The 13,697-nt window shown below is 55.0% G+C and overlaps 3 protein-coding genes across 3 annotated transcripts; 1 reads left to right on the forward strand and 2 right to left on the reverse strand.

Moving 5' to 3' along the window:
• Positions 1-7,445, reverse strand: HD553DRAFT_87499 (acetyl-CoA carboxylase). Its single transcript, XM_046184562.1, has 7 exons — positions 7,266-7,445; positions 7,085-7,167; positions 6,739-7,004; positions 6,261-6,652; positions 1,987-6,189; positions 1,586-1,914; positions 1-1,513 (listed from the first exon to the last, which is right to left on the reverse strand). Exons 1-7 carry the CDS (start codon positions 7,324-7,326, stop codon positions 155-157), a joined length of 6,693 nt encoding a protein of 2,230 aa, XP_046034510.1. The 5' UTR covers positions 7,327-7,445; the 3' UTR covers positions 1-154.
• Positions 7,446-7,680: 235 nt separating this feature from the next.
• HD553DRAFT_344400 (cytochrome b-c1 complex subunit 7) lies at positions 7,681-8,978 on the forward strand (the record flags this gene model as incomplete). Its single annotated transcript, XM_046182984.1, has 4 exons — positions 7,681-7,689; positions 8,288-8,416; positions 8,545-8,664; positions 8,883-8,978. 4 exons carry the CDS (start codon positions 7,681-7,683, stop codon positions 8,976-8,978), a joined length of 354 nt encoding a protein of 117 aa, XP_046034511.1.
• A 293-nt stretch (positions 8,979-9,271) lies between these two features.
• On the reverse strand, positions 9,272-13,654 carry HD553DRAFT_359615 (translation elongation factor 2; the record flags this gene model as incomplete). Its single annotated transcript, XM_046183938.1, has 12 exons — positions 9,272-9,773; positions 9,840-9,891; positions 9,955-10,092; positions 10,164-10,292; positions 10,353-11,118; positions 11,183-11,304; positions 11,376-12,319; positions 12,380-12,984; positions 13,066-13,193; positions 13,261-13,306; positions 13,377-13,538; positions 13,610-13,654. 12 exons carry the CDS (start codon positions 13,652-13,654, stop codon positions 9,584-9,586), a joined length of 3,327 nt encoding a protein of 1,108 aa, XP_046034512.1. The 3' UTR covers positions 9,272-9,583.
• Between the last annotated feature and the right edge of the window lie 43 nt (positions 13,655-13,697).

Genomic DNA, 13,697 nt, shown 5'->3' on the forward strand with positions numbered 1-13,697 from the left:
TTCGTAGCCTTTTGGACGGCTGTGTATCGAGGGATACTTTATAAGTACAAGGAATGTCGTAAAAGATGCGCCAACTGTGCGGTGATCAATGCCCAAAACCCAACGAATGCTCGAGAAGAAATTATAGACCGGGACGAGACACGGTCGACACTGTTCAGGAAGAGAATCGCTGAACCAAGGCGGCCCTCTCCTCGGAAGACAAGCTCTCCATGATCCTGGCGAATCCAGCCAAGGTACCGTCTCGGTCCGAGTCGGCAAACTCGACGATCTTGTCCGAGATGTACTGGCTCTTGAGCTCGGCGGCGTACTGGGAGACGATGTCGGTGTGCGATTCGATCCACTGTGCAACGCCCTTGTCGGACTTGGCGTCGGCGTCAACGAGAGAAGCCAAAACGTTGACCCTTTCGGGGTACGACATGTTGGGGTGAGCCACGCCGAGCTTGTTGATCATGTGCGACTCGTTCAATCTCCTCCTCAACCTCCAGTAGAAGTGTCGACGAGCCTCAGGCCAATCGGCGGTAGTGGCACATCCCTTGGCCTCCATTCGTCCGGCTCGGTCGTGAAGATCCGAGTACAAGAGCGCGATTTGCTGGTAGGTGGGCCACAAGTGTTGCTCCCTAGCGAGAAGACTCTCCTTGGCGGCGGATTGCTCCTCGGCCGACTTGGTCTTGTCTTCAGAGGCAGCCTTCAACGAAGCGTACTCCTCGTCCAACCTGGCCATGGTCGCCAAGACCTTGTCCTTCCTGTACTTAATCTCGACGATACCCTCGGGCTCCAAGACACCTCCTCGAGCGTCCTTGTCGGCGTACATTTCCATGTGATCGGGGTTGATCGAAGGGTCCAAGACGACCCACGCACCTCCACGCAGCTCTCCGTTGGGGACGATGTAGACAAAGACCGGCTGCTTGTAGGCGCTGAGACCGTCGACAATCTTGGAACCTTGCTTCAAGATCTCGTCGTACATGTCCTGCTGACCACCCGAGAATCCTCGCCAGTTGGCAAAGATCATCAAGGGGAGGCCTTCTCGGTTCATGTCGAAGATGGCCTGAGCGGTCTTGTAGGCCGAGTTGGGGTACCAGACCTGGCCGGCTTCCATCAACCTCTGTTCCACCGAAGCCGGGTTGGCCGGATCGGCAGGTACGATTCTCTCGATGGTCCTGGTCTCGACGGCGATGCATCCCATGGGGATACCACCCAATCGAGCACGACCGACAACGACTGTCTGAGCCCATCCGCCCAAAGTCTCCTGGAAGGATCCCTTGTCGAAGAATCCAGAGAGCCACTGCTCACCAGCATCCGTCTCTTCCATCTTACCCTCGATGAACCATCGGGGATCGTAAGGTCCCTTGGGAGGGCAGTACGTGATGGGTCGGTCCCAGGTGTCGTCCGAAGGGAAGATGGGGATGGCCTTGCCCTTACGGTCAGGGACGTACGAGAGCCACTGCATGATTTGCAGAGCTCCGTCGAGGTCACTATCGGCAGTGAGATGAGAGACACCGTTCTTGTACATGATCTATGTTAGAGCGCCATCAATATCAGCTCGAGCCGTCCGAGATTCGATCCTTGAATTCGACAGAAAGCTCACCTGAGTGCCACCAAGTTGCAAGTTCGAGGTGTACACCTCTCGACCAAGAACCTTGTTGAGAGCGGGAGCTCCGGTCAAGATGATAGGTTGACCCTCGACCTGGACAGTTCGGTGTCCCAACCTCAACAAGTATGCTCCGATACCGACGGAACGGGCCGAGACCAAGGAGATGGTAAAGATGTCATCGTAGGCTCGCGAAGTGGCACCGGCGATGAGACCAGAACCCTTCAAGCACTCGACTCCGAGACCGTTCTTCAGACCGATGATTGCGGTGATCTGGTGTCGCCTCTCGCCATCGACCTCAATCTCGTTTGTGACGACGCTTCCAGCTATGGGAAGAGAGAAGAGACGGATTAAGTTAGCAAGAGATTATGGTTATACCGTCTGTACAAGCAGCTTACCTCCGTTGTCCTTGAGCTTTGCCATGTTTTCGGAGGTAAGGTAGAGGTACTTGATACCCTTCTCAGGGCGAGAAGCGTCGTTGAACGCGCAGCTGAACAAGCTGATGATCTCCTCAGCCAAACCGATTCGGGCTCCAGAGTTGGCCGACAAGTAGATCCTAGGCAGACCCAAGCTCTGGGCAAACTCGGTGACCTTGTAGAAGAAGTCGTCTTCCGAAGGTCCGAAGGAACCGATCTGGAAGGTGATGTCGTTGGCGACAACGACGACTCGTCGACCCTTGGGGTATTCGGGCGTCTTGACGGTGAAGACCCAACCGACCATACCGCAACTGTTCATGCCGGGAGGTCGGGGAACCTCTTGCAACTCCTGGTTCTCATCCAAAACGAGCTCATGGGCAACCAACAACTCGGAGGGCTCCTTGAGTCCGGGGTAGAACTCGGCAGCCTTCTCCCAAACCCGTCGGATAGCCTGACGGAACAGGTCGGGGAAGTCGTACACGTACGTGGTGCCGACGACGTGCGCCTGGTATCGCTTGGGTTGCAGCGAGTTCTTGGTGGTGTAAGGGAAGTTGACACGCTGCAAGTGGAACTGACCCTGGGGTCCGATAGACTTGAGCATAGCAGGACCCTTGTCCGTGGCAACTTCTTGGTAAGCCTCGTACTTGACGACGAAACCGCTGACGTTCTCGATGAACGATCGAATAGGGGTCTGGATGCCATCCTCGTCCTCGATGACGATACGGATTTCGGCCTGGGTGACACGCAGACGCCACAATCGCTTTCCGTGACGCTCGATGAATCCAGCGAGAGCTTCTTGGACGTCGTCGAAGGAGACGGGCAAGGTGTGAACACAATTGACCATAATGTGGTTGCAGTCGGCTTGACGATGCTGGCTACTATGGATCTCCAAGGTGTCCAATACCGAGTTGACCAGTCGGTCAGTCTCGGAGATAAGGTACTCCTGCACCTTCATGCCACCACGGAGACGGCCAGGTCGGAGCAGGGCTCGAACGAAGAATCGAATGTCCGACGTGTTTTCACGACCCACGGCCTGGTAGACGTGGATCTGCCTGTTCGACGAATCCTGGGGCGTGATGGTGAAGTTGGACAATCGACCCAACTCGAGCTGGTAAGCGAGAGCAGGCTCAATGTTCCTGATGGCTTGCTCTTCTCGCCAGACGTGATCGGAATCGCTCGGTCGAAGGGTGTAGTACCAGGGGTACTGGTTCTGCCTGCAAATGAGCAAGGTGATACGTCGGATACCCTTGGCAGTGATCTTGGAGTCGTTTTCATTGACCAGCTTGGCAAATCGCTCGGAGACTTCTTGGTCGTTGACGGCGTCCCCGTACGCTCGAAGAGCAATGTTGAGGACATGGGGGACCTTGGCGTCCTTGCCGTGCTTGTCGGTGAACTCGGCATAGTTGAAGGCAGGGTACAAAGCCAAGAGCTTGGAGAGACCCTTCTCGATACCGCTAAAGTCGTTGTAAGAGGTCATTAAACCGAATCGAGTGGGTTCGATCTGGTTGCGGTTGATGGTATAGCTGAGATCACTCATGCTACCGATTCGCGAGACATCACGCGACGAGTCGACTCGAGGGGTCATGGGTTCGCCAGACGGGGTGTGTCCGAGCTTGAAACGCCAGGTGACGACGTGAGGGTCACCACCGCTAACCGAGTCGCCCGCCTCGTAATCGAGATGCATGACGTTGTAGACACGGTAAGCTCGTCGAACGTAGACCTCGAGGGCAGCGAGGGCGACCCAAGCATCTTCGTGGTCGAAGAAGTTGTGCAAAACATCGTAGACGGTGAAGCGCGAGTCGGTGAGCTCTTGCAAGACGTCGGTCGACGGCAATCGCTGGGCGAGGCCGCTCTCTCCATATTGGTGAGTCGTGATGGACGACTTGAGGATCTGAAGCATCTGAACGGATCGCTCTTCGAAGGTGGGAAGACTGGCGAGGACCAAGACTTCACGCGCGGCGAGAGCAACCTTGGTGGTAGGCCTGCTTTCCAGCGCAGCCAATCTCCTAAGAGCAGGATTGATCCTCTTGTCGTTGAGAGCGGCGAGCCCCTTGTTCATGTTGGCCTTGATGACATCCAAGATGGCAAACACGAGCTTGTTCTTGAGAGCAACCTTGCTGTGAGACAAGATCAACTTGGCCACAGCGTCGACATCCTTGTTGTCTTCTCTGAGCTTGAGTACGGCCTGTTCCTCGGTCTTGCCCTGGCTGAAGGGCTCCTCGATAGCGGCATAGGCGTTGAGGAGCTCGGCCCAGATCTGCCATTCGTGCGACTTGAGACCACCTTCGAACGCGTTGACGATGGCTTGGAGAGGGTAGACGGAAGCCCTAGCAGCGGTCCTGTCTTTAGGCGCAACACTGTCCTCCATGAACAGCTCGATGGCCTTGCGGAGCTTCTTGGTGGGGAACTCTTGCTGGAGATCCTTGGCAGACTTGATAATCTCACGGACTTCCTCCTCGAGCTTGGCGGGCATACGTCCGCTCAAAGTAGACAGCACGTCAGAGACGTTCGAGTAGGGCAAGGTCGGGTCCTGCAAAGTCGTTTCGACGATACGCAGGGCGGACTGGACCTGAGCGCTGTTGTCGTAACCGGCCAAGTTGTCGTAGAGGATCTCGAGCTGCTCACGCAACCTTTGGTGAGGCTTGGAACCGTAACGACCGTGCTGCAGCTCGAAAGTGGGCAACAAACCCTCGAAGGGCTTGGCAAACTTGACCTTGGTAGGGTCGTCGAGAGTGAGGATTCCCAAGAGTTCTCCCGAAGAGATGGTACCACCGGGCTGCTTCATGAACTGGGCGATACCGCTCTCGCTGGCGGTGACGGGCAAGATCATCTTCATGACCTCGATTTCGGCATAAGCCTCGCCAGCATCGACGTGATCTCCCGACTCGATCATGTAACGAACGAGCTTTCCGGGACTGGGGCTTCGCAGCTGAGTCGGGTCCTGCTCGTCCTCGATCATGCAGGTCTTCGAGTCGACCGAGACGACGAAAGCACCGACTTCCTCACGGAAGTAGACGGTGTGAGAAGCACCAGCAAGGGTGATGAGCAAACCACCATCGCTCAGGCTCCTGGATCCGACAAAGATCCTGCCTCCGTTCAAGTAGAGGGTAAACGAGTTGGGCGAAGCCTTGGCCATGGCAAACGAGTACCGGGTGTTGTCGTAGATGAACTCGGTCTTGAAGAATGTCTGGAGCGTATCCTTGGAAGGAACCTGACCCTTTTCCAGAATGGCCTTGTAGTTGGCCATCGATGCTTCGTAGGCGACGTGAGCCTTGACGACAGCACCGGCGATCACGGCAAGGGTGGTATCAGGCCTCTCCGAGGTCATTCCCTCGGCGATCAGACCGTCCAACCATTGAGTAGTCAACGTGTTGTTCTCGAATTCGGGCTTTTCCAGCAGCTTGATGAGGTATTCAACCGTGGTCCTGAACTCTCCTCGAATGCTCAATTCCTTGAGCGCGACGACCATCGACTTTCGAGCCTCGCTACGTTCTTGTCCATAGGCAAAGATGTGACCGAACTGAGAATCGGCATACTCGTGCAGACCTCCGGCAGAGGAGACGGAAAAGTAACCCCAGACGTTCGAGTTGGACCTAAAGTTGAGCTCGGTCAAGTTACCGGAAGAGGGCTTGAACCCGGCGTCGGGGTTCTCTCCCGTAATTCGACAGGCAACGACGTGACCTTTGGGCTTGGGCTTTCGCTGAGTGTTGGCCGAGTCGGGGTTCTCGCCGTCAAAGTCGATCTCGGAAACGCCGTGGGGGTCGAGTCCGTACAAGGTCCTGATATCCCTGATCCTGTGAAGGGGGATACCCATGGCGATCTGCAGCTGGATGCTGGGAATGTTACATCCACTGACCATCTCGGTAGTAGGATGCTCGACTTGAAGACGAGGGTTGAGTTCCAAAAAGTAGAACGAGTCGTCCGAGTGACTGTAAAGGTACTCGACGGTACCGGCACTGACGTATCCGACCAACTTGGCCAACCTGACCGCGGCCTTTTCCATCTCTTCGAACTTTTCGGGTCGAGCGATGGTGACGGGGGCTTCCTCGATGATCTTCTGGTGACGACGTTGAACGGAACAGTCACGACCAAAGAGCGAGATGGCGTTTCCGTACTGATCGGCGATCAGCTGGACTTCCAAATGACGGGCGGACCCAGCGAGCTTCATGATGAAGATGGGCGAGCCTGCGATGAACCCCCTGATGGAATCAGATACCTCCTTTTTCAGATCGCACACTGAACTCGCCCGCACTGACCTGGAACTTCGCTAAAGACGGCCTGGAAGGCGACCTTGAACTTTTCGGCCGAATCGACCATTCGGATACCCTTTCCACCACCTCCCTCACTGGCCTTGATCATGACGGGCCAACCGATCTCTTCGGCCTTTTGCAATCCTTGTTCCCACGAAGTGACACAGGCGTTGGCATAGGCCTCGTCGGGGACGGTCACGTATCCTTGGTCGGACATGACCGTGTCCGAGATTCCGGTCCCGGACCAAGGCATACAAGGTACCTGAGCGTGCTGGGCGACGATGGTAGAGGAGATCTTGTCTCCCAGGGAACGCATGGCGGATCCAGGAGGTCCGATGAAGATGATCTTGGACTTGGCCAAGGTTTCGGGCAGACGAGGGTTTTCGGAAGCGTGACCCCTATTCAACACAGTCAATGGTAAGTATGTCAGTCGTCGTGTACCAGGCCTCTCAGATAATTCTCGTCGAGCAGAGCAGCCACCTACCAACCAGCCCACACGGCATGCACTCCCGCTCGCTCGGCAACATCCACGATGAAATCTACGTTGGCGTAGTTGTTGTTGTTGCTGCCTCCGGGTACCTCGACGTATCGATCCGCCATCCTGATGTACTCGGCGTTGATCCTCAGATCCTCTGGAGTGGCCATGACGGTAAACTCGACGGCGCGTTCGTCGCCAAAGGTCTCGTAGGACCATTTCCTGATCGAACGGATCTCCTTGACGGCGGCGATACCGTTGTTGGCGATGAGGACCTGCATGCAAATTGGACGTTAGGTTCTGGTCAGCACATCAAGTCTTCGGTTTGAACAAGTGTAGGAACCTGTTGGCTGACCTTGGTGATAACGGTGTGACCGTTATGGGCCTTGACCCAGTCTGGGACCTTGCCGGCGGGGGCATTCTCGAGGGCATTCCCACCTGTGGAATGAGACCATGGGGTCGAGTTTGTTTATGAAGAGGGTCAACACCTGAGCTTAACATTCGCATGTGCTCGTGACCAGACGTTCACAACTCACCGATAAAGTGTGCTACTCGACCATGGTCGTAGCGATCGGCCGAACCGTTAACAGCAGCCATGTCTGTCTCGTTCCTTCTCCCCTGATTTGCTCGTCTAGCTTGATGTCGTCGTCCTCTTCAACACCGAGTATATAGGACTGTCGTCTGCGACCCGTTTTCTGGTAGGGGGTTGCAGTGGTATAGATTGTTGCGTGGTCGTTAAAGGAGAGAAATCGATGATCCCCCGGGTTTTTGGTGTACGACTTTTGGGGTTGATGTGGATTCCACTCCGAACGGGGGGTATAGGCGTTAGGTCCCGTTTACACTTCGCTTTCAGGCCAAAAGATCACGAGTGGAGGATGATCAGAAGGAGGTGAAGGAAGGGTGAGGTGTTGATGGATGTTCGACGAGCTGATGATGATGGAGGATACGAATATGCTCTTCGTGAGTGGGATTTGGGGAATGAACTCGCTCGATCGTTAGCTGCCCTAGCCCAAACATTCCCGCGGCCACTGCTTCACTCTGCCCCGCCTGCCGCTGCCGCCGCCGCCGCCTCGCTCGGCCACTTCCCCAAACCATTTCGCAAGGGTGATGGGAACGGAAGCAAATCGACCCAAGAATAGCGGCATCTCATTTCCCCCAGACCGCCGTGCCGTCACCTGTACGGCATTAGTGACGGCATGCGAGAGGCGAATACCGCTCGAAGCGCATCGAGTCTGGCCCTCGGCTCCCGGCTGCGCTCCCATCGACCTCGAGTGGACCCAATCAAAGACGGGCCATCCCGCCGCGCCGCTCGACGACTTGCCCGAGGATCGATTTCGAACTCGATCTGATGGGTTCGGAACGATACACATAGAGCTGCAGACCACATATCATAAACCTCTCACGCTAGACCCTCCATAGAACGAATACACTGCAAAAATGGTCTGGGGTGCTCTTTCCTTCTCGCAAGTCTAGCCCCGGTCGTCGATCCAAGGGGTGCACAAAGTTTACACGACACAATCCCATCCATGTTTTTGACAGTCTCGCTCCTCAAATCAAGACGTACTCGCCTTCGCTCTTCAAGGCCCTCAAGCCCGTCGCCGAGTTCTACGCCCGGGCTGCCGGTCACCGATCGATGGGATTGAAGTGGGACGACCTGTTGATGGAGGAGCGTGAGGATGTGCAAAAGGTGAGCCGAACCCGCCTCTCGAGATCGAAGGTCGACGTTGCCTTTCACATGGGCAAGTCGATTTTACCGTCTTGTTCTCGCACTGACATTTCTGAACCTCTGTCGATCGTAAATGTTATTCACGATAGGCCATCTCCCGTCTACCTGAGCGAGAGCAGTACGACCGTGCTTTCCGAATCAGGACCGCCGTGCAGCAATCCATCCTCCACAAGGGTCTTCCCAAGGACCAGTGGGTTACCCCTGAGCAGGTGCGTCTGGACCATGTTCTGATTTCTGCAAGTAGAATGAGCACGACCGGGGCTGACCGTATCCTCTTGTATCTCTTCTTCCAATCGACCCCACGATGGTTCTACCTCGAATTAAACAATCGCTTTCCCCCCTATCTTCGTTCCCGTTTCCGTCTCGCCCTTACAATGATACCGAACTTCACCTCTCCGCTATCTTCGTCCGGCTTCATAATTCATAGGACACCCGATACATGACCCCCTACGTCCTCCAAGTCGAAGCCGAGAACAACGAGCGGGCATACTACGACAACATCGAGGTCGAGAGGAAGAAGTAGATGTCCTCCCGTATAGCAAGAGGATGATCTGCGGGGGTGCGGTCGGGAATGGGTGTAGGTGTAGAGCACAGAAGTTGTGCCGTGTGATATACATAACGATTTCGGGACTCGGACGGTTTCCCCCGGGAAGATCTGCGTTCTTGACGTCGATAAAGAAGGGGTCCAACGGGTGAGGGCATGAAGGGGCGGCTAGCCTGAAAAGACAATGTCCTGATTGCGCCGCAGGCTCGGCGATCTAAGGAGTTTGACGAATGTGATCGAGAGCGACGATCTTCACATCGATAGGGTCAAGACGGTCCAATCCGCGCCTAGAGTGTGGCGAGAACCTTCTTATGTAGGGAGACAGTGGAACGACTTCTCGTCGGCATGCTGTGCTTGCAGTCGGCTATTGAAGCAGGCGGGAACTAGAATCGAGTCGATCGATGCTAGTGATAATCGGGGACTTGCATGGAATCTGAGAAAGCAGCTCACACAACTCGATTGACATGGTTGCATGAAAATGAAACCGACACCCAAGGTTAATGGCAACCTAGGAGCAACAGACAATGCCAGTGGGACGCTACATTTATGCACTCATCTACAAAGAACGTCTCTCAACGTCCGACCTAGCGCTTCAGAGTCCTCTGCTTCTCCGCATGCTCGACCACCTTTTGTTCTACAAACATTCCCTTTCGTTTCCTCACGCCATCAGTGTATGTCCGCGCGATGTTGGCTTTGTCCGCCTTTTCACCAAAGTCTTCCAGTTCTTCCTCGGTCGTCGGTACCCAGAAGGGGTCCTCGTCCAGCATCTCGAATCTGCGCAAGTGAGAAGGCGTGGAGCGATCAGAACATGCCGTTCCAATCAACGCTCGTCAAGCTTACCCGTTGAAAATCAGTTGAGGGCTCGCAGCTCCAGACGTTCTTTTACGAATTTCTGTGGGACCGACAAGACGTGTCAGCGAGCATTTTCAGTAACAGAACCGCATCGATGACTGACCATCAGCAAAGCCGAAAGACTCGACAACGGGCAACAGAGCTCGGATGGTGAAGAACGATGTTCCCTCCTTCATCTCCTCGGAGACGATCCTTCCCCGTCGTCTAGCCACTACTGCATAGACCTTTCCGAGTACGTCAGCTGTACAACCAGGTCGAAGTGGCAAAGTTAGCGTCTTCATGGGCCTTGGGGATTTTCAATCGCGCTCTTACTCGAAGCCTGGATGTCACACGAGTACATCGCAAGCATGATACGTGGTGACCAGTCTAGTAGACCATTTCGGCACGCATCCCGAACAGCTGAGATGATAGACCCAGTGACTTGCGGCATTCGGCTCTTGACTATGAGTACAATAAGAACGGTCAGCATCTAGCTTTACCGACGCGACCCAGACCACTCACGACTGTCATCGCCGTCATCACCCTTGGCGATCTCGATGTTTTCTACGATATATGCCATACCGATGACGGGCTCGGCACAGAGAGGTCCACGGTAAGTGGCCAACTGGAAGCCGGTCTCGATATTGTTGTCAAATTCGCTGAGCAGTCGCTGATTGGCCTTTTCGTCAATCTCGCCCATGATGGCCTCTTCACTGATGTTGGCTTCATGCAACTGCGTCACGAGATCGGCCACCTCGGCGGCGGTTTTGCCTTGGGCCTTGGCCTCGGAAATGAGCTGACTTTTAGCTCGAAGACCCCTCGACGAGGAACCGGTCTTGTCGATCAACAGATTGGGTCCGATCCGCTTGGGACCGAATGCCCAGATGTGATCGGCTGTGCCTTTCCACTCAGGGCCCGCTGCGTCCAGTAAAGCAGAGAGCTTGTTCCAAAAGTCGACCGGCTGCAGCAATTGGGCATTCCTGTCCGTGGTCACGTCGTCTCGGCTCTCGTCAGTCTGCACCTGTCGATCCTGATCTTGAAGAGTTTGGATAGTGCTAGCGGTATGTTGCAAGAATTCGACAACAGATTCGGGTAACAGCGCAGATTGTACCGTGACCTTGACGAAAGAGGCAACACTGGTACCGACAAACTTGCCTCGAGAACCTTCGGTCGACTTGGACGGGTTCATCTCAGCGACTTTTACGGCGGTCTCGCGGAAGGGCACGATCGCTTCAGAAGCGCTGATAGCGCACTTGGCAAAACGCTCACGCAGATCCTTAAGGCATCGCTGTGGTGGCGAACTTTTTGAGCTTTTGTGCCCCATGTATCCGCTCAAGTCGTGAATAACATACCTCCAGATGCAACTCTCCAGCCGTCAAGATGACATGCTCCCCAGTTTCCTGAACCAATACCTCCACGCAAGGATCGGCTTGATTCAGCAATCGCAAACCTTCCACCAGTTTAGGTAGATCGGCTATGAGAATCAGAAAATATGGAGGGTTAGCAAGACCGGTACGCATGGGTCATCATTCTAGTTACGCTCACAGGGTATGGCAGGCTCCAGAGCGACCCTGACAATAGGCGCCGTCTGCATAGCGACACCAGCAAGGTTGACGATACACTCGTCCGAGCTAGCCGACTCCGCGACCCCATCAGTACCGGGCGCGCATAGAGTGGCGTTCCGCAAGACCTTGCCCTCCAAACCACCAATGGCGAAAATGTTTCCCGCTGGAACGATCTCGACGGGTACCAATTCCCGACCCATCATCATGTACAGGTTCGTGATCGTTGCCGTCTGAATGAACCGGGCGTTCTTGGGGTGATCTCGCGGTACGGAGGCATCGAACTTGGGCAGGATACAGTGAACTTGACTGCCGCGCCTGATCGTACCCGAGTAGATCCTCGCGAACCCGATCAGCGCTTCTCCAGTGTTGTCCTCGGTCTCGTCGGAAGCCTGCTCCTCGGGCGCGACGGTATCAGGCTGACCATTCAGGACCGCACTATCAAGAGGAACATATGCCGCAGCCTCCTGGCCACCGTTTTCAGCTGCAGCAGCCGCGGCAGCTGCCCTCTTTTCCCGCTCGATCCTACCCCGCTCACGCATCTCGGCAGCAGTCACCTCTTTTCGGCGCTTCTCTGGAAGATCCGATTTCGGAATCGCAAACATCTTGCTCACGTAGGCTACCACGTTGTCCTTTTCACCTTGGCGGCAAGCGTAAAGGTCCTCCTCGAGCTTGTTGTTGGGCTTGATCGCACCCGCCGACGGTGACGTGTAAACGGTAGGATGAAGCATTCGAGGCAGTCGGATCGGTTGAGCGGTGAGTGGCGAGGGGATGATGTCTACGACGGCTTGGAAAGCGCATGTCGATAGCGGCAGCCATTGTTGGAAGATGACGGTGAGCAGGTTCTTGGTATCCTTGCTCTTCAACTCTCGCGGGTGGATCTTCAGGTTGAGGGCCGTCACGATCTTTTGCACCTTGTCCGGGTTACTAGGTACAGCGCCATCAGCGTCGACAACCGAAATGACAACCGGAGGAAGCCCAACTCACTGCTCTTCCAGAACCGTCTCGTATACTTTCCAGATGTTGTCCAGAACGAATTGCACAAATAACGGCTTCAACGACCTCCCCTTGCCTCCCTCGAAGGCCTTTTTCCTGCCAACGACCCGCTTGGTCTTCGGATCCAGGTAGAAATCTCCCCATAACACCCGCCTCAGCTTTTGCTCCTGGATCCCCAATTTGGCCGCATAGAGCTGTGCGAATCGACCTAATCGGAAAGCCCACCCGTTGATCGCGGAAGCGAAGATGACGTTACCCCTTTCTGGGGCAAAGTAGAGGTCCTCGTCCTCCTTCTCTTCGAATTCGCCATCGTCTTCCTGCTCGGTCTCGGCCGTCTGGTCATCCATCTCTTCTTCTCTGGCTTTCCGTTCTTTCAATCGGCTTTCCCTCATCTCTCGCCAACGGAGATCTTCCTCCATCCTCTCGCTCGCGAAGAAACTGCCCATGACGGCGTTGACCTGCTCGATGAGCTGTGACAGGTGGTGGTATGCTTCGGAGGGCGAAAGTTTGAGCTCGGTGATCAAACGATCCATCTTGTTGATGACCAGGATGGGTTTGAGGTTGTCCTGCCAAGCTTGACGTAAGACAGCAATCGTCTGGGAGAATTCAAGGTGCACACATCAACGCCTGATCGCATCATAGAAGAACCGATACGACCGACTCGCCTGCGTGCAGACACCTTCCACGACATCGACGAGGACGAGCGTCCCGTCACATAGACGAGAAGCGGTCGAGACTTCCGAGGCGAAATCGACGTGTCCTGGAGTGTCGATCAGGTTGAGGATATGATGACATGCAACCGGGTCTAGAGGAGATATGGAGCGATGAGTCTGTCAGTATAGACACAATGTACATCCAGCGGAAGCACGTACTGGGGTCTTCTTTGGTCCGTCTTAGCATTTGGAATGCAAGCGAGACCTGCGAACCCAAGCAGATTGTCAGCTCCTGGATTGCGGCAGACGTCGGTTCGCTCCTGGCGCAGACTCACAGCACTACTCTCCATGGTGATTCCTCTCTCCTGCTCATCCTCCCGAGAGTCCAAGTATCGGATCTTTCCCGCCAGACGAGACGAGATGATATTGTTCGCGGATAGCAGCGAGTCGACAAACGACGTCTTTCCATGGTCAACGTGAGCGAATACCGTGACGTTCTGCATCCACAAACCAAAAACTTGGATTAGAATCTGGTATCCTGATGACTCAGGTAGCAGTCGAAGCTTACCCGGGTGTTCTCGATGGGTACGGCAAAGGTCTTGACAGATGACATCATGCAAGAAAAAAGTTGATGCTGGTTCGATCGAGTTGGAGGC

Source organism: Filobasidium floriforme, assembly GCF_021052385.1.
Source record: "Filobasidium floriforme strain CBS 6241 chromosome Unknown HD553scaffold_19, whole genome shotgun sequence".
NCBI classification, from domain to species: domain Eukaryota; kingdom Fungi; phylum Basidiomycota; class Tremellomycetes; order Filobasidiales; family Filobasidiaceae; genus Filobasidium; species Filobasidium floriforme.